The sequence below is a fragment of the Adiantum capillus-veneris genome, chromosome 1, assembly GCF_014529385.1.
Source record: "Adiantum capillus-veneris isolate H3 chromosome 1, ASM1452938v2, whole genome shotgun sequence".
Lineage (NCBI taxonomy): Eukaryota > Viridiplantae > Streptophyta > Polypodiopsida > Polypodiales > Pteridaceae > Adiantum > Adiantum capillus-veneris.
In genome coordinates, this window is record NC_140931.1 from 5,222,905 (window position 1) to 5,243,464 (window position 20,560).

At 45.8% G+C, this 20,560-nt stretch overlaps 1 protein-coding gene across 1 annotated transcript in view; it reads right to left on the reverse strand.

The window, feature by feature from the left end:
- LOC147464235 (uncharacterized) overlaps positions 1-20,560 on the reverse strand; it is an 84,769-nt gene that overhangs the window by 49,371 nt on the left and 14,838 nt on the right. The window contains exons 2-3 of the mRNA XM_086513746.1: positions 2,289-2,373; positions 2,167-2,208 (exon numbers count right to left, since the gene is read on the reverse strand). Of these exons, the coding sequence (XP_086369872.1) occupies positions 2,167-2,208; positions 2,289-2,373 (127 nt within the window). The remainder of the gene's footprint in view (positions 1-2,166; positions 2,209-2,288; positions 2,374-20,560) is intronic.

Genomic DNA, 20,560 nt, shown 5'->3' on the forward strand with positions numbered 1-20,560 from the left:
TTTCCCTCCTAGTACGTCAATATATGGATCACCTAGAGAACAGTCCCCCTTCTCTATGTTGGATGATGATATATGGGAGTTTTCCAGGGATGGTGACATTATTATCTTGGGGGGATTTGATGCTAGGACTCAGACAGTATTCTATGATACCTCAGAGGAGTTGATGCAGGAGCTTGATATTACAAAAATGGGCCTGTCTAGATTATTACAGGATGTATAGCACACTAAGTATGGCAGATACTTGATTGATATGGGGACTGCACATGGATTGGCCATTTTGAATGGCCTACAGAGATTCCCTACAGCAGGTGGTTTTACATGCTTTCCACATCGGGATGGCGCAAGTACAGTGGATTATGTTATGGCTCCGCCAGGAGACCCATTCCTTCCTTTCAGAATTTCATGGTGGGAACTAGGCTGGTTGGGATAGCAGTCAATCATGCTATCTTGTCTTTCACTCTATCGTTCCAGTTCAGCATAGCTCCACTAGGAGAGGTCTCCACACATACTCGGTATACCTTCACGAGGGAGACGGATCCCATGTACACTGATGAGATATACAGGCAGTCATACTCATATAGTCACCCTTGTGCCAACACAATGTCATAGCAAGACAGAAGCATCACTTCAAAAACTATCTGCTCATGGTATTTATCAATCAAGAAGGAAAATCTCGACACCATTGTTGTGCAGTTCAAAGTAGACCCACCAACCAACTCAATAGTCGAAGGGTTTTCAATTTGCTTAGTGCGAAGGTTAAGTCTCTGAACCATAATTGTGCCCGCAAAGTTAGTGGAGCAGCCGTGGTCAATCAGAAGATTGACATGTTTACCATGAACGTTGCACAATACTGTGAACACTTGAGAATTCAAGGACAAGGACTTCCAACCCCATAACTACAACTTGGCTATTGGTTGAAGACACGAGAACAGCAATCACTTAAATAAAATTATTGAATGATAGATGTGTTTGCCCTTTGTCATGCTACACAGGAGTAACCTCCGACGTAGAGGATCCGAGTTCTTGTTTCTTTGAGAGTTTACATTGTAGGCCACTTTGAGCATTTGAACCGACAATGGTTGCCATGCCAAATCACACATAAGTGGTCCATCTGTGATCAGAAGGCCGATTGATGTCGAGCAGTCTCGGTGCACCTCGCAAAAAACTCTGTCCACGCTCGTAGACATCACAACCATGAGCTCGACCAGGGTCCTAATCGTACGGAGGAAAATTACGATTGAAAAAATCTCCAAAAACGTTGAGAACAAAGAGCAGAAGCATGTTGATACCTCTATTGCTGGTGAGTTTGATAGCTATGGGATTGTTGTCAATTGAGGAAAGGACGAATCCCATGTTTGATAACTATGGGATTGTTGTCAATTGAGGAAAAGGACAAATATCAAATTGCAGATTGGGCCCCTAAAAGTTGATTGCTGATTATGCTAATGTTGTTGTTGTGGCCAAGTTGAACAGCCATGATCCAGTCCTCATTGATTAGTGTATAGCCCAGCTACAGTGCCGGTAGTCTCTAAAGTGAAGAGAAGTGTCAGCATATGGGCATTGTTGTGTCCCTGGTCGAGACCCGTTTGGACAAGGCGACCACTTTGGCGCATTGTGAACGAGCGACGGCCAAGCCATCAGTGTGGCCTAGTACCTACAAGGTCTACCTCATCTGCTCAGCACCTGTAGGAGAAATTTTATCATTGTATATATCAGTCTAGAGATATCAGTTGGGACTATTTGTATTTATATGTATCTGGTCTATATGTATCTAGAGATATCAGTTGGGACTATTTGTATCTATATGTATCTGGTCTATCATTGAGTCTAGCGAGAAAGGACATGTGAGTTGTTTTGCATTGCCAAGGCCCCGACTGCATTGGATGCGTATTAGTAATTTACGCCTACATTATCTAGATTTGTGAAGAGGAGAAATCATATCTTGAAAAGATTCCACCAGCAATGTCATGTATGTCATTGATAGAAAAGGAGTTGAAACGCAAAACAAGTATCTTATGGGAAAGGACATCTATAATGTTTTGCATTGGCAAGGTAGAAATCACCGAAGGTGTAATATTATACAGCAGGGTAGTCAATTTCCTTACCACGTGCTCTTCAATAATAAGATACTTTTAATAAACTTTGTAAACGATAAGACCAACAGACCAGACTTTTGTAGCTTGTCAACATCTCCATGAATGACGCTTCCTGTTTAGCACACAAAATAAATTTGTAAAAGAAACAAATTTCGAAAGGGGATGGAAGAATTTGAGAGCAATACCACCCACCCCTTGGTAGAGTAACTTGTCGCTTGCCTTGGACTGTATGTCAGCCATTGCCTTCAAAACCCCAAAGTCCATGAACTGGAGGTACCTTAACCAAGAGAAGAAAAACTTCTTGTATAGGGCTAATCGCGAAACAAACTCCATAATCAGCACAATGCGGCATTGCAAATCGATGCAAAATAAATTTAAATCAAATAAATATCAAAGGTATTACATCGGTCAAAATATTTTGACAAATCTGAAACCAGGAGACAAATTTCTCAAAACAATCAACAACCAAGATATTTACCTTCAACTGAAGCCCTCGCTTACGGTTCCTTTCAGAACCCTCATGCACCTGTCACCAACCCTCTTGTTCTTTGAGCTAAGACTAGCTTCCAAAGATGGATACCACCCACTCCACCCGCTATTTGATCCATTCCTTGAGCCTTTTCCTCTCTTTCCCACCTTACCCTTTCAACTTTTCCATACACCTATGTGGCGGCAAACAAGAGTTGGTATTTCCTTGACACGTTGTCACTAACTAATGATGTGCCAGATGGCTAATGCAGCCAACTGCAAATGTGGCAATATTCAATTCAACAGCTTTGCCTGAATTGCTAAGTGCCATCTTTATCTCAACTCGGATGTTTTTTGGCGATATGCTCTTGTGTAATGTGAATGTCTTTTAGCAACTTGCTTTTATAAGTTCCAACAGCTATACAAATGGGCCTAGAATAACAGTTTTGGCACAAATACAAAGAAGTTGTATTCTCGGAGTTTTAAAAATCTGCTGTGACTATTTAACGATGAGTAAACAAAGAGATACCACCAAGGGCGGCTACTATAGGTTATGACATTTCTCCGAGAAGAAATCTGCCCCTCTTTTCTATGTAGGCAAACGTGTATTGTTTTGAAGTTGTTTCCAGCTGCTCCATATATCGTGGTTGTCACGTGCACATATAACCCTATGTGCATGTGAACAAGCTGTAACTCTTATTTCTAGGGTTTAGGATAACCTAGGAAGTGTTGTGGCACCCTTGTGAGCCTATACACAAGATGTGCATGTCCAAGCACTTTACAGTAGTTGCATACCCTCTGATTGCACATGAACAAGGCTAGGTGTAGACACCGGGGAGTGTTCCCATACAGTTGCATTAGTACCACGCCTAGCTAGTTACCTCATACGAAGCACCTCTTATTAAGGGTTTTTAAACCCATCACTAAGTGACATTTAGCTAGTAATTACATGATCATGGGGTGCCTTTCTACTGTTTGACCTAGCTTTCAAGGGCTATATAAGCAGCCCTTGGCTCCCATTTGCAGAATAAGTTCAGTACCCAATCCACGGTAGCAGCACCCACAGTACCCAGTACCACAGCACCCACAGTACCTCCCATCAATCACCAACAACAAATCCCAGTCCTAGCGTTTTCAGAGTCCCACGCGCTGTCGGAAACTGGGTTCATGCGATGGAAAGTGCTCATGTTGTGTACTGGATCATGATGTTAATGCTATGGGTTGTGCAATCATAGGGTATGCAGCTACTCTAAGTGCCTGGACATGCACGGCCTGTGTACAGACTCACAACGTTGCCAAAACATTTCCCAGGCTACCTAAACCCTAGAAGTAGGAATAGCTTGTCCACACGCACATCGGGTTAGATGTACACGAGACATCTGTCATCCCCCCCTTTTCAAGGTGAGGTACTGGTACCAAGTTGTATGGCTTCCGTTAAGTCCGCCAACAACTCCTGGGATCTTGCGAAGAACTCTTCGCCAACCCACTCTGAGGCATGGGTCGTGCGATACTTGAACTTCATGAAGGTCTGCAATGCTTGCTTCTTTGGGCCACGTCGAAAGCGACATAGAATAATCTCCTGCAGCTCCTAATGCTCGAACTTCGTCTATGATCTTGGGTTCATCGTCTTTAGAAATCTCCGCTAAGGAATATTCCTGAAACCACTTGAAACACAAAACCATAAACATATCCGTTCCATGTAGAGTGACTAGAAAAACACTATTCTTTCTAAATGACTGTGCATACAATGCAGATGAACAAAGTGACAGAGTGTCAAACCGTTCACCAAATACTTGTCAAAAGAGTTATCTTATCTTGACGTGTCGTCCTAAAGCTATCAACTGTGGCAAATCACAACGGAAATGCCAATGCTTGATGGACAATCGTGCTCGTGCTTTTTCTGTGACTGTGTGATGCCAAGGAATGAACACGCAAAAGCGACTGATAAAACGGACAATCATGAGACAATGCGAATTCTTTGAATGCAAACTCTTCATCTTTTCTAGAGTGATCTACATACATCCATGCTCATCCGTAAGTGAATCATGTGCATCGTGCAATACGGCATGCCTATGAAAAGGGAACACATAAAGACAGTGACAAAAATACAAGAGACCCTCACGAATGAGAAACTCGAACAATGCATACTAACTAATCATGCTTAACACAAAATACTTCCTGAATGGGTTCTTTGGACCTCGACTCGAGAGCCAAGATCGGTCTTGGCGTGACTGATCGTATCTGCAATGAGGTTAGCTATACTAGAAACACAATCATACAAACCACCAAATTGCTCACAAGACTAGAACCATCTAGCTTGATGGTCACCCCAAGGAGTACTCGGTACAAACTAGAGCAACTTAAAGACTTGATGATCCTTTCGAACAATCACAATTCTATCATGCAAAAAATGTGTGTCGTGCTTCGGAGAAGACATGATAGCAAGAGAGTTCTTTTCATGCAACGACTCATGCTTTTCTAAATTGTGGGACTGTGTACTGAGAGAAACAATCATATTACGTGTTTTATCCTCTTTCAAAACATGAGAGTGAGACACTAATGGCAAAGATGGAATGTTCTTATCATAGCGAAGGACCACGGCAGGTGCTCCTTCAACTGCGAGAGAGAGAGAGAGTGTTTTCTTTCCAATCAATGCGTGGATTATAACCTTTAAACCAATTGATGCCAAAACTCAAATGACATCCTTTGAGAGAAGAAACCACAAATCTACGACGAAACCCGCCATTTTTAATTACCACGGTCACATCAGGACATTCATGCGTAAAAGAAGAGTGCATGCCAGGAGCAAAACCAGAGATCACAATGAGATCTATTGGAATAGCCTTCTAAACGTGCGCTCTTCACGAGAGTCGCTAATCACATCATGCATACTACCCGAATCAAACAAGATCACAATGCGTTGTCGTGCAGCTCCGCTTCCATGATGAGAAAAAGAGCAGAAGGATGCACATTGTGCATAATTGAAGTCTACATGATTATTGATCAGTGATCAGGGCTTGGTAACGAGCTAGCTTAATGCTAAATGTATGCCAGATGCAGCTTTAAAGGGCTAGAAACTATATTCTTAATGCTAAAAGTGAGTATGTTTGAAGCGATCATTAAGGAAAGTTTATGGACTAAACTGCAGTGCTCAAAGAGCTGAGCATGCATGTCATCACGGCTCATCAATTGGAGCTACGGTGTGAAAGTTATTGCAGTTTGAAGTTGAAATGGTTGCAGATCCGTACCCGATTGGGCAACTGCTAATGAAGCGTCAAAGTTGGTATGAATGCATGGGCCTAAAGTGCTCACCTTGTGGAGCACGTCGGTCTTGTCGGATTAGCAATTGGAGTTCTTGCTCCAAGATATTGCTAAGTGAAGTTTCACCGAGGCCAGTTCTATGCCAAATTGGTTGCCTCGGTCGGTGAGCTATTTGAAATTTTTGCAGGTAGACAGGGTTTGTATGCAAAGTATGTGATGTGTGAAGGCCATAGGAATTTACTGCTCCTCAATCGAAGCTCAAAACAGCAAGATATTAAAGTTTAAGTCAGGGGCAGTTGTCGACAGTGCGGTGCCAAGTGAATTTTTTCCAGTCTCGGTTTGCAGGCCTGACAATTTACAAAGTCCAAGTGAGGCGGAGTTATTATGAGTCGAAGCCGGTAAGTTGGGGCTTTAGTGTGACTTGACAAACTAGAAATCTAAGCAACACGGAGCAAACTGCAGAGCATGGAAGTGGGGACTAAAAGGAGTTTTTTTGTGTGAGTAGAAGTGTTTTGTGAGATTGAAGGGGGGGGATTGGCTCCGAGACTGCCACATGTCCGCAATATAACCCATATGGAAAGTAAGGGGGCAGCCGTGCGGGCTTTATAGCCTAAGCACGCAAAGCTCAACGCTTAGTGGCCGAAGAAAGAAAGGCAGCTATGAAGCTCGAGCATGAGCAAGCATGCGAGGCTCAACGCATAGCGGCCAAAGAGAAGCGAGCGGCTATGGAGCTAGAGCGAGAGGCACAGAGAGACCAACGCATGCACGAGTTGATCCTACAGGTACTCTTCTCGAAGTCCAAGCCACTCAAGGAGGTCGGCGAGTCATCAAGTAGAGACAAAGATTCCAATAGCCCAGTCACTGAGAAATTGACGTTTAGTAAGTATGATGGTAAGATGGATGTTTCTTTGATTCATACTTGGTTGCATCAATTTAATGCTTACTTTGCGACAGTCAAGAAAATTGGATTATAACCTTCAAACCACTTAATGCCAAAAATCAACTCACATCCTTTGAGAGGAGAAACCACAAATCTATGACAAAAACCGACATTTTGAACTAACATTGTCACATCAGGACATTCATGCGTGAAAGAAGAGTGCATGCCAGAAGCAAAACCAAAGATCACAATGGGATCTATGGGGAGAGCTTCTAAACATACGCTCTTCACGAGAGAGTCACTAATCACATCATGCATACTACCCGAATCAAACAAGATCACAATGTGTGTACTATTCACATGACCATAACACAGCATGAGAAACTCATCTACATGATCATGAGAAACTTTGGACACAGATGTGTGGATGTTGTGGGTTCTTTAGGTTCTTTCTTAGGACAATCTCGTTTAATGTGACCTTTAGTGTGACACTCAAAACATCTTTTGTCTCGTGCATATTCGGCTCGTTCTTCAAGACTTAACCAACCTCCTAAAATTCCTTGAGCAGATTTTTCATCAGGCGTCAACTTAGGGGTTTCCTGAGTTTTAGCCTTTTCTTTAGATTCAGTGTGAGAGGTTTGTGCTCTAGGTGTAGAAGAAGATTGAGAAGAAGAATTACCATCATGCTTACCAATGGTCTTACCATGCTTACCATTCAGTTGGTCTTGTGAAGTACTCGACTTGTTCTCCTTCGGCTTACCTTTGTTGTGCTTCACTTCTTGTACTAAGACGATTCTGATGGCGCCATTATAGTCCTTAGGACTGAAAACTTGCACATCGAACTTGATATACTCGTCTAACCCAAAGAGGAAAGCCTCTTTTCAATCCTCATCCGACTTTCACAATTGAATGCCAATCTGCAAAATACCGTTAGAAAAAGACATAACAAGGGATTCACTTTTCTTAAGACCACGCCAATCGTCTTTTAACCGATCAAGGTACTATGGTGGCATGAAGCGAGCCTTGAGCTTGTCTTGGAAGTCAACCTAACTGAAATGCTCAAGATGCTCAGCCATTTGTGACTCTTGCCAAGCTTGATACCAATTAATGGCATCACCCGCTAGGTACATGGTAGCAGTCAAAACTTTACTGTTACTTTGAAAATAAAACACTCTCTCTCTCCTAGTTGAAAGAGCACCTTTCGTGGTCCTTCGTTGTGACAAGAACATACCTTCTTTGCCATTAGTCTCTCTCTCTCATGATTCGAAAGAGGTTAAAACACAAGTAGTATCATTGTTTGTCTCAGTACACAGTCCAACAGTCTAGAAAAGCATGAATCACTGCATGAAAAGAACTCTCTTGCTATCATGTCTTCTCCGAAGCACGACACACATTTTTTGCATGATAGAGATGTGATTGTTCGTAAGGAGCAATTTGGTGGTTTGGATGATGATGTTTCTAGAAAAGCTAACCTCATTGCAAATACGATCAGTCACGCCGGGCCGATCTTGACCCTTGAGTCGATGTCCAAAGACCCATTCAGGGAGTATTTTGTCTTCGCATAATTAGTCAGTATGCATTGTTCGAGTTTTTCATTCGTGACGGTCTCGTGTATTTTCGTCACCGTCTTTATGTGTTCCCTTTTCACAGGCATGCCGTATTGCACGATGCACATGATTCACTCACAAACAAGCACGGATGTATGCAGATCACTCTCGAAAAGAAAGCAGATTTGTTTTTCAAGGAATTCACAACGTCTCACGATTGTCCATTTTGTCGATCGATTTTTCATGATTATTCCTTGGCATGACACAGTCACAGAAAGAGCACGAGCGCGATTGTCCATCGAGCATTGACACTTCTATTGTGATTTGCCACAGTTGATAGGTTTAGGTCAAAAAGTCAAGATTTGATTGAACTTTTTGCATGTATTTGGTGAACGATTTGGCACTCCGTCACTTTGTTCATCTGTATTGCATGCAGAGTCATTTAGAAAGAATAGTCTTTTTCCAGTCACTCTACACGGAATGGATACGTTTATGGTTTGTGTTTGAAGTGGTTTCAGGGATATTCCTCAGCGGAAGGTGGACCCACGACCATAGACAAAAATGGAGCATTGGAGCCGCAGCAGATCATTCTGTTGCTTTCGGCGCGGCCCATAGAAGCAAGCATTGCAGACCTTCATAAAGTTTAAGTATCGCTCAAACCACGCAGCAGAGTCGGCCGGCGAGGAGCACTTCGCAGGACCCCAGGAGTTGTTGGCAGACTTTACAAACACCATACAGCTCGATACCAGTATCTCACCTTGAAAAGGGGGGGATGTCACGTGCACATCTAACCCTATGTGCATGTGGACAAGCTGATCCTACTTCTGGGTTTAGGTAGCCTAGAAAGTGTTCTCGCAACCTTGTGAGCCTGTTACGCGGGCCGTGCATGTCCAGGCACTTAAGAGTAGCTGCATACCCTCTGATTGCACACAGCATGATCATTAGCATCAGTACCTAGTACCAAGCATGAGCATTCCCCACCGCATGAACCCAGTTTTGTTGCGCGTGGGAACCACCTCTTATGGGCACTTATTCAATAAGTGACTTTAGGCATTTTTATTACCAAATCGTGGAGCCATCTGTATGACTGTTGAGTGCTCGACCCACTTTCAACCACCTATATATGAAGCCCATTGGGCGCTAGAATCAGCAGAAGACCAGGAAGAGCTCAGGTGCACAGAAGCAAGACGGGTTGCATTCAGCCTTCCAACGTTTTCTCAGTACAGCCATCAGTGTTTTCAACCCACATCCATCAGTGTTTTCAGATCAGCCATAAGCCTCGCGAGCACCTGCACCACCGGTTGCAGGTTGCAGGTTGCAGATCCTCGCCAGACTTCCCGTCATCACAACCCAGATCAGCCTGGCGTTTTCAATTTTCAGCAATTACAGCCAGCGTTTTGCACTTCAGCCCAGATCAGCCAACATTTTTGCATTCTCAGCCTTGCCTGCTTCGGCAGTTGTAGATCAGCCCCGCAGTACCGCCACAGTTGCATATTCCCAGCAAGACACCTAGCATTTTCAGATTTCAGCATTGACCTTGTCGTCGTTGTTGACACCATCGTCGTTGTCGACATCGTCGTCGTCAAGTACCACAGCATCTAGAAGCATTGTACCAGACCTTTGTGCAATCTAAGGCAAATACCTCTCTAGCAATAGAGAGGAGGGCCCTTGGAGGGAGGTTTGGGACCCCATCTGATGTCGTCTCTTCTCTCTCTCTCTCTCTCTCTCTCTCTCTCTCTCTCTCTCTCTCTCTCTCTCTCTCTCTCTCTCTCTCTCTCTCTCTCTCGCACTCTCTTGCACTCTTAACTCAGTTTGCATTCCACTCGTTTGGTCATTGCACATTCTCTCACTAAAGCACGGAAGGCTCTCCCTTCCGCTAATTAAAAGGAACCTGGAGTATCACTGAGCACTCATCCTGAACCATATATCATCATTCACTTCCAATGCACATTACACAGCATCAATCGGTTGAATAAAGCAAGAGTTTTAATTTCTCTCCGTTGCAGCCCGATTCTTCGGCAACCCATTGAGCCTCTTCGCGGCCATTCCCTCACCGCATCGAGTGCTCCCATTGCTGTCCATCATCGGCATCATCATCATTTGCATTTTCAGCCCTGATTTCCACGACATATCTGCTGCATTTTTGCAGCCAGCTTTCCGCCCTTGTTTCCCCTCACATCAGGAGAGTAAATCAGCCCCAGATCTTGTTAGCATTCAAGGATCTCTCTGGATTCGTCCAGTCAGTCCCACTTACTCCCACGGACAGGTGTTAGGGAGTGAGGGCTGTTTTGTGGATGTGCCCGGGAAGTGTGAGGTAGGTTTCTCATGTTGGGTTGTGTCTAGCCATGTTTAGCCTTGGTTTTTGGCTTGGTTCCATGGCCATCTGTGCTCCTACAGGCTGGGAGTATTTTTTCCTAGCCTTGGTATATTTTTCCCATGAGCCCTAAGGGCATCCGGTGCCCTTCTCTCCCCCTTTGTCTCATTTTCCCCCATTTATGAGGTCATGGAGATAAAAGGGCTGGGTCGGGCAGGTTGGTTATTTGCCTATATAGGGAGAGGGGGGGGGTCACCTCTTTGCATATTGCCATAGAACCCACAGGGGGGGCAGCCCTTGGGGGCAGATCTAGCCTTGGCTGGCAGTCACTGCAGGTTACATTCCTAGCTATTTTGCCCAGCTTGTCAGCGTTTTTCCGATCAGCCCCAGCATTTTTGTTAAGCAGCAGTTGCAATGTGTGGAGACCCTCTCTACGATGCACTACCTCTTCACGGTAACCCTTCGCGAGCCTTGTGATCATGCAATGGTAGGGTTTCTCATCTGAGATCCAAATCCAGATCTAGATCAGGCCAGGAGGAAGTGCACCAGATCTATGCTTTCATAGCATGTTGGAGGTGGTACCCATGCGGAAACCGTGTCAGTGGGCTCGTGTGCAGGAGCAGTCGGCAGTGTCACTAGCAGTTGCAGCTGTGTGTACCTTGGGTCTATCCATAGGGCATGTCAAATTTATTCTGGACCACCCTTGGTCCCTTGTATGAGCAGCTTGTATCAGCATAGAGAGCCTTTCCCATCTCTCTCTCTCTCTCTCTCTCTCTCTCTCTCTCTCTCTCTCTCTCTCTCTCTCTCTCAGCCAGGGCAGCGGCGCCGTTCCAGGAGCATACCCCAGAATAGCTGGTATGATAAGTGCAGAGAGACCAGAGCCCGACTCTACAGCGAGGTACTTCTAGGAGTCATTACTCACATGCAGTCACAGATTGCCTCTCGGCGTTTGGTACAACGGAAGAAGAGGACGTTCCTAGCTAGAGCAGAATTCAGTTGTTTTTGAGCCAAGATTCAGGCGAGCCATGGCGACTCTTCCATGAGCACTCTCCCCCACCAGTCATCATTTCTACAGAGGTATGGGGTCAGTATGCATCATCCCTCTACACAGTCTCAGGGCAGCTACCTCTTCCAGATCCGCCAGATCCATGCCCACACACGTGCTTTTTTTACCGTTGAGGTGGTAAAGAAATCCATTGACAGGATGAAGACCAGGAGAGCATATGATCATGATGGCCTGGTAGCGGAGCATTTTATACATGCCAGAGATCTGCTTGCAGAGCTTCTAATAATGATGTTCAACCGTGCCATGTGTGAGGGCCTACCGGATGCTTGGAGTTTGTCCACTATCATACCTATCTTCAAGTCAAGGGACCCTATGGAGCCTGGGAACTACCGCACTATTGGACACACATTGGCACGGTTGTACTCATCCATCCTTGAGCGGCAGTTAAGTAGACAGGCAGAGAGAGGGCGTACGGGCAGCAGGATAGGCGGGTTTCAGGAGAGATTTCTCTACTCTTGATCATATTCTGACACTCAGAGCCATTATTGAGGAGGGGAGATCGCGTGGGAGATGGCTATATTGTTGCTTTGTGGATTTTCGCAAAGCCTTCGATACAGTACCTAGAGCGAGATTGATGCACACACAGCAGGAGATGGGGGTACCCAAAGAGTTGATTTGGGGGATCATGGCTCTATACAAGTCAGTAGTGGGGCATGTACGCACTCCAAAGATCTCTGATGTGGTCCACTCCACTATTGGGGTGAAGCAGGGCTGCCCGCTATCCCCTACACTATTCGGCATGTATGTGGATGAGGTTGCTGACTACATTGAGAGGGATGGTGATAGAGGAGCAAAGTTGGCAGGGACATGGATCCCCCTATTGTTATATGCTGATGATAATGTGTTGATTTCTGACTCCCCGGAGGGGATAGATCGGAGTCAAGGTGTCACGAGCCAGTTCTTGTCTTCATTGCATCTTCTGCTGCCACCTTTGACATAGGCCCCCCGGCCAAGTCCTGTAAGTTAAAAGGGTTAGCCCTAACCCCCTTTTGGGCCACTCGAGCAGAGCCTGCAAGTTGGTGAAAACTTCTTTTGTCTCTACCATTAGGCCCCTCGGCCGGGTCCTGCCAATTAGGCCATGCAACATTGCCCTTGATTACGCCTGCAAAAACAGACATGGGACAGAAACTAGTTCTACACCCACTATTGGGCACTGACGACGTTAGTGGGGATGTCGTGGTATTTAGTCAATACTATGCATGATGGAGCTGATGGTTATATTGTCTTGTGGGTGACTACCATGGGTCTATACCTTGCATTTTCCTTTAAGGGTGAGTTTGGGCTTATCCTGGATTCATCTAGGTATGTATATATATATTGACTCTAAGTACTGTTTGACTAAACCACAAATATCCAACACTTGCACAAAGACGACGATTATTGAACATTCGCATCACATTCCCGTCGAGATCTTATATGAGAATCATGATCATTGTAACTTATTTAAAAATCACATCCAGACCGCGCTGATCTTTTAACAGATGTCGATCTACTAAATCTCGTTACTCACATTCACATCGCCCCTCAGGTGACTAAGATAAAATGTTGCAATTATTTCATCTTTATTTAAACAACACACTCATGAGAGAGCACATGTAACATATTCATTTTAGGAATTCCGATTGAAATGTACATCTTTTCATAAAGTCATTCAGCAGAATATTGTCAGCTTGTCAGTATCCTTGAAATCTCTAAAGAAATCAATGACTTATTCTCATTGAGGTAATCTATGACAAAGGAGTGGAGTGACTCCCCTTGTGAGCAACCCGCACTACACCACATTCAACCTACCGATTCATCAATAACTTTTGGAATAGTCAATGCTAAACCAAAAGTTTCAACGTAAAGCTCTAGTATCTGAGGTGTATCTGCTAAGTCCTCCTCCTCCATCCCAAACACCGTCGAGTCAGCTTACCTTTCACTTTCCTTTCCTTACGAGCGAGGACCCATTCTAAAATAAGGAACTCTTTTGTCTCTTTCACTTCTAGTTGCTCCCCTGGCTCCGTGCCCCACTAGCACTTCCCCTTTGAAAGGTCTCAATAAACTCACATGAAATGGATTGTAAACCTTCCAAGTATCTGGTAACTTGGCTAGTGTGGAGTTAAACATTGCCTTTGGTAATGAGGCGTCAATGCTGCTGCTCTTCCCCCCCGCTTCCCTACTCGCCATTGTGCTCCCCCCTTCTCCCGCCCTCCCCCCCTACTTGCCCGCTGCCTGCGCCCACTGCCCTACCCACTGTCCCCTACAGGCTACCCACCTCCTCGTCCACTCCCGGTCCTGCTTGGCTGGTCTCGCTAGCACCTTCGACGTGCTCGGTCCAACAGAAGGCCTTCGTTCGCTGACACCCCTTCGCCCTTTCTTCACAGCAACAGACACTGATGGGGGCTCATGCTCCACCTCAGAGGGACTCTCAAGAAGCCCACCGTCCGACTTGCTCTTTCGTCGATAGAGCAAGCGAGCCTCGCAGTGGAGGTGGAACACCTTCAGGCGACTTCCGTCATCTGCAAGATTCTCGGCACCAGACCCAACAGAGGAGAGGTGCGTGATCTTCTCCAAGCCCGTCTTATCTCAGAGGTGGGCAAGATCTTGGATATTCAGTTCCTCGGACACGGCTACTATCAGATAGAGTTCGAGACATCCGAGATGGCATCCAAGGTCATCGCGATGAGCCCCTTGGCCATCCAAGCAGTTCGAGCCCACTTTCGACAGTGGAGGCATGGTTTTGATCCAGCGACAGATGTTTTGGTAGAGGAGGCAGACCTTTCCATCTCTGTCTGCTTCCCCGATTTGAGGAGGGAGTACCTGCCACTCTTGTCCAGGATAGGCTCAGAGATTGGGACTGTCCTGGAGACACCTCGCACGACAGCCTCTGTAGCTGCCAAGGCGGCCGCCATCCCCTCAGTACGTGTTCTGGTTCGGAACACCCACACTCTCCCGAAGGTCATCCTACTACCGCGGGTGAGTGGGGGTTGGTTTTCTCAAAGCGTGGAGTATTCGGGCCTCCTGAATCAATGTTTCATTTGCATACAAATGGGCCATTTGGCAAAGGCCTGTCCTTGCAGAAGACCTCGACCCACAGCGCATGCACAGCCTCCCAAGGCTGAGCAAGCCCAGCAGCAAGCGCACACAGGACGCACAGGCTGGTACCTCGATTGAGAACAACGATCAGACAGCTGACAGTTGGCAACAGGTGCCTGGACGTCGCCGACCGACAGGGGCGGCGGGCTCACCCCACTGCTCCCCTTGGTGGCCGACCTTCAGCAGCTCAGCAGCACTGGACGCACAAGCTGGTACCTCGACTGAGAACAACGATCAGACAGCTGACGGTTGGCAGCAGGTGCCTGACCGTCGCCGACAGGGGCGGCGGGCTCAACCACTGCTCCCCCTGGTGGCCGACCTTCAACAGCTTAGTAGCACTGGGTTCCAATTGGGAACCGTTTTGACCACCTTCAGCAGGATCCGCCTCAAGAGGCCCCGTCCACTTCAGTTTCTCCACCTCCTCCCTCAGACATTGCCGCTCCGCCTCCCCCGCCTCCTCCTCCTTCCCCTCCTCCACCTTCGCCTCCCGTCCCTCCTCTCTCCCCAGGTGGGGCCCACAGCCCCATCTCCTGACCCCTCCACCACTCCTCCTCAGACGTAGGGGACTGGTCATGTGTCTGCCAAGAGGCGATCTCTTGGTGGTGCTTTCACTACGAGCCGTGTGGCTCAAGAGGGACAGTCCCACTTGAGGTTGCCTTTTTTGGTGCAGACTACTACTTTTGCAGTAGTCCCTATAGGTTTGACTAGCTTTGACATTCGCAAACGCTGGGACTTCTTCGACTACAATTTCACACGGTTTTTGGGTGACTCTTCTCCTGACCTAGAGGAGGCTTGCTTTCGAGTCCATGTCCTCTTTCTTGCAGCTAGAGGCATTGAGGTTTTGGACACAACGATGGGTTTCTCCTCTCCGTTGTGCGGTAGGGATCGCACAGAGAGGACTCAGCACACAGTCCTTCACTGGCTCCAGACTCAGGCTACTGAGTTCTCACACCACACAGAGGACTTAGGGATGACTGATCTGGTACAGACACTTTGGCCTCTTGCCAAGTTCAGCGGGACGCCTCCGGATGCAATGGGGTACAGGCACATTGTGGTGCATTTGTTTGCTGACACTCAGAGCCCTCCTTGTTATGTATTTGTACATGAGGATTCTTGGACAGAGGCTACACGCTCGGCTTGGGGCTGGGCGGGACAGTCACCTCTTTCGCGCTTGTCTAGAGGTCGTTCGAATGCGGATTACTCCCCATCCAAACCGGCCTCAAAGATAGCAAGGTTGGCTGTTGTGGCAGTATCTGTTTTCTCCCACTGACTCTGTAACTAAGTCAGACTTTGTAAATAATTAATTTATTTACGAGAAAACAATTATCTAATTAGTTGTGTGCACACCAGAATAGACCTAGCAGTTCTAAGGCCTCAGGTGAGCCTAAATGCGGGCCACAACACCTCAGAGGGACCTTAGCAGAAATTACCCTGAAGCCCTAGTGATTGGGAAATCGGGTCTTCAAAAAGGGGTAAGCAGTAGCCTCAGATTTTAGGCTCAAGAAAAATACGCGCGTCAGTACAAGCACATGAATGAGATGGGGTCCTTAGAACAGTGACCCTAAGGCTAATAAAGCTAATAAAGCCTTAGGGTAAGTTTCGTTAAATTAAATTTAACGGTCCGTGCTCGGCAGGCGGCCGGACAAGTGTGAACAGGTAAAGGCGGTGCAGTGCAAGTGCGGCATTGCGCCGGCAGACCTTTGGTGTTCTCATAAAAGAATCATTGGTAGCATTTGTTAGTTAGTTGCACATTTTTAATTAATGAGCTAGAAGTTTTTAAAGTCAAAAGTTGAATGGTTTTTAAGTTTTTAAAGTAAGTGTGCCAAGTGGCACACTTACCAATGCAAACTAACTCTCTCTCACTCTCACTCTCACCCTCTCTCTCTTCCTAGCGCCCCCTCTCCCTGATGGCTATTTAGGAGCCCCCCTCCCCCATTTTCAGGGCTGGCAGTGCACCTACCCCCCCCCTAATGTGAGCGTGCTCTACGCGGTGGAGCCCTCCATTGAAGCTTGAGAGCAGCCCCTTGCGACATATGTGGTAGCCTTGTGCTCCCATTGTCAAGAACAAGGGATCTCACAATCATAGACACCTTCTGGTGAAGTTTCATCGCGAGAAGCTACCGTAGACGCTCTCTTAGCAGAGTGCGGTTGCTGTAATTCTCTGTTTTCAGCCCCTAATCACCTCGATTAGGGCTGTTTTCAGCAGATCGGCCATAGAAATTCTCTTCTCTCTCCTTATCCTAAGTCTACATCAAGTTTGGCGCGATTCCATTGCGAAGAAGACCTCTGTTTCGGCATAGGGGTGTGCACAGGTAAGAATTTCAGGTTATGTGCAGAAAATTACAGCAAGCATGTGCGTGTGCATTTTGCTTGTTTCTCTTTTGTGTTCGATGCATGAATGAATGAGCATGAAGGCAACACATAACGGAAGATGGACTCTCCTCGGTGAGAGCTTCCGATGAGCTGTTTTGGAAGATAGACTCTCTTTTCGAGAGCTTCCAACCAGTCTCGCAGAAGATGGGAAGTCCCCTAAGCAAAAAGAAAGTGGAAACACTTTCTCAGTCAGTAGTCAGAACTGAACAGAAGAAAGAATAGAGGACGGGCGTATGCCCCGTTCCTGTGCTTGTAAAGATTCTCCCTTAGTAATAAAGATATTCTCTTTATGGGGGGGGGACCAGCCCATCTTCTGGTCCCCAATGGAGTGTCAAGTTTTCTCTCTCCCTCTAATTCTCTTGAGTATTTGAAGTGCAATTAAACGTCAATTTATGCTTCCGTATTTTTGTGACAGTGGTATCAGAGCAAGGTCCTCTCTCTCTTCCTGAAGGGATTGACGACTCTTGGCAGACTGCAGAAATGGGAGGACGCGAGATAGAGTTCTCTCTCCTTCAACAGCAGGTGGAAGAGTTGGAGAAAGCTCTCTCCCATCCAGAAGTCCAAAAGATTCTCCATACTCTTGAAAAAGGGAAGGAGAAAATGCCGATGGGGTCGGGAGAAATTCCGCAGAACCCAAGGCGCCACAACCAAGAAAAGATCCTTTGATTGGAACTTCCCGCATGCACGAGAGGCAGAAGAAATCTCCAGAACGTCATGTGCGGTTTAATCCAAAAGTTCAAGAGCAGGATCCCCCTCATTCCCCTCAGTTCTCTTTCATGAAGGATCTGGAAGACATAGTTTCTCCGGAAGACATGTTTCTCAACGATCCGTCGTAGCAAGAAGTACATTCAAGGGAAAGGACTCCTGTCCCCAAGGAGTCTAAGCATAGAAAGAAGGAGCACCATAAGAAGAAGCACCATAGGCAGAAAACATTCAAGTCGGGAGATAGAGATGTGAAATTCGACACCTACAATGGACGGCGTGATAATGACAAAGCTTTGGCTTTCATCCGCCAATTTGAAGTTGCATTTGCTGAAGGGAATTTTAAAGAAAGATCCAAGCTTCGCCATGTTAGTTTGTACCTGAAAGGCACCGCCAGCAATTGGTGGTTAACCCTTATCCTGGAAGATCGCAAACCCCAAGATTGGACCGCTTTCAAGAAGGAGTTCTACGCACAATTCCTTCCTCCAGACTATGAGGAAGAGGTAAAGAAAGAATGGGATCGACTTTCACAGTCAGAGAACGAAACTGTTCCACGCTATGTGGATAGGTTTTGGGACGTTCTCTTGAAAGTCACTCCATTCAAGAATATTGACGATTCGGAGAAGATGCGCAAGTTTGAAGCAGGTTTGCATGAAGCCTTGCAAAAGGCTATGAAGCTTTACCCTCGAGGTAACTTGCAGATACTTATGGAATCAGCCCGCATAGCTGATGGAATACATGACAAGGGTACTCCCAGGAAGATGGAGCAAAGCACTTACCATGCCAAGCAGAAGGCTCTCCATGAGCAGCCTACCTCTTCTACTTCTTCTCAAAAGAAGAAAAGAACCGCCTCCGAAGCAAAAGCAAAGCCAAATCAGCCCAAGAAAGGGAGATATCTCTCTCCTGCTGAGTTGCGAACATACATTAGTGAAGGAAGATGCTTCAAGTGCGGACAAGTTGGTCATATGAAGGGTGACTGTCCAACCAAACCTCCACAACCACCCTCTTCCAATGCAGTCCCAGATGTACAGGGAAATACAACCAAGGATGGAAAAGAAAGAGCTCTTCTCAAAGCATGGGGTAGTATCAACAACCAGCGGGCTCTTATTTTGTTTGACCCTGGTAGTACAGACAACTTCATCTCTACCAAGCTAGCTGACGACCTGAACTTGCAGCCCAATCCTTTTGGAGTCTCTATTCAAGCGCAATCTGCTTTCAAAGGGCAAAACTCAAACTCTACTCCAATCATAGGGAAGTTGAATCTAAAGGTCGACGACTACAAGGATCAAGAGTCTTTCTTACTAGCTTCACTTGAAGGATACGATGTTATCTTGGGAATGCCTTGGCACTACAAGATGCATCCCATTCCTGACTATGTTCAGAAAACCTTATCTTTTGCTCATAAAGGAAAGGAGTATCTTGTACTTGCAAATGCAGGTGATTGGCGTATTCCTATCGCCAACCACATTGCCATCAAGAAAGAAATGAAAAAGTGTGTTTCAGCGTACTTGATTTTTGCAAGAGAGAGAGATGTGTCTGTTTCACAACTTTCTTCCTCTTTAGAGCAAAAAAGACTTAAGTTCATAGAAAGATATAAAGATTGTTTTGCAGATGAACTTCCAAATGAACTCCCACCTTCGCGACCTGAGGATCATACCATTGATTTGATCCCAGGAAGTTCTCCTCCAAATCAGCCCCCTTATCGAGTTAGTCTAATGCAGCAAGAGGAAATTCTCAAGCAGGTTAACGAACTTTTGGAGAAGGGCTTAATAAGGCCTAGTACTTCTCCATATTGTTCGCCTGTCTTGCTAGTACAGAAAAAGGATGGCACATTCTGCATGTGCATAGACTATAGATCTCTAAACAAGATCACAATCAAGAATTGATTTCCAATCCCTCGGATTGACGACATTCTTGATAAGTTACAAGGAGCCAGTGTCTTTAGTCGTATAGACTTGAAGAGCGGTTATCATCAAATCCGCATAGCTCCTCAGGATGTGCATAAGACTTCATTTAGAACAACCTTCGGGTTGTATGAATTCTTAGTGATGCCTTTTGGACTCACTAATGCACCAGCTACATTCAATAGAATGATAGATAGAATCTTCCACTCATACAGAAGCTTTACAGGCGTTTTCTTTGATGACGTCTTAATCTTCTTAGAGACGGAAGACGAACACTATAAGCATCTCGCCTTAGTATTTGAAGAATTACGCAAACACAAATTATTTGTGAATGCTAAGAAGAGTGAGTTCTTTCTAAAAGAAATCCACTATTTGGGCCATATAGTATCTCACAACCAGGTGAGAATGGACCCTGATAAGATTCAAGCAGTTGTTTGTCGCGATAGCAGGTCCTCTCCATGACCTGACAAAGAAGCGGATTCCATTCCATTGGGGGTCTGGACAAAAACAAGCTTTCGAAAAGCTTAAGTATCTACTCAGTCACTGACCTGTTCTCACCGTCCCTGATCTTCGCAAACCTTTCAAGGTATACTGCGATGCATCTGGAGATTGTGTAGGAGCAGTTTTGAACCAAGAGGGTCACGCGATAGCCTATGAAAGTCGGCGCCTTAAAGATGCAGAGTTGCATGCCTCCATATACGAAAAAGAGCTAATGGCAATAATTCATGCTCTTTCCATTTGGAAACACTATCTATTAGGAGCTGATTTTATTATTAAGACAGATCATCAAAGTCTTCGCTACTTTCTCACACAGAGAAAGTTATCAGAAAAGCAGATGAGATGGGCCAACTTTCTTTCAATGTTTCATTTT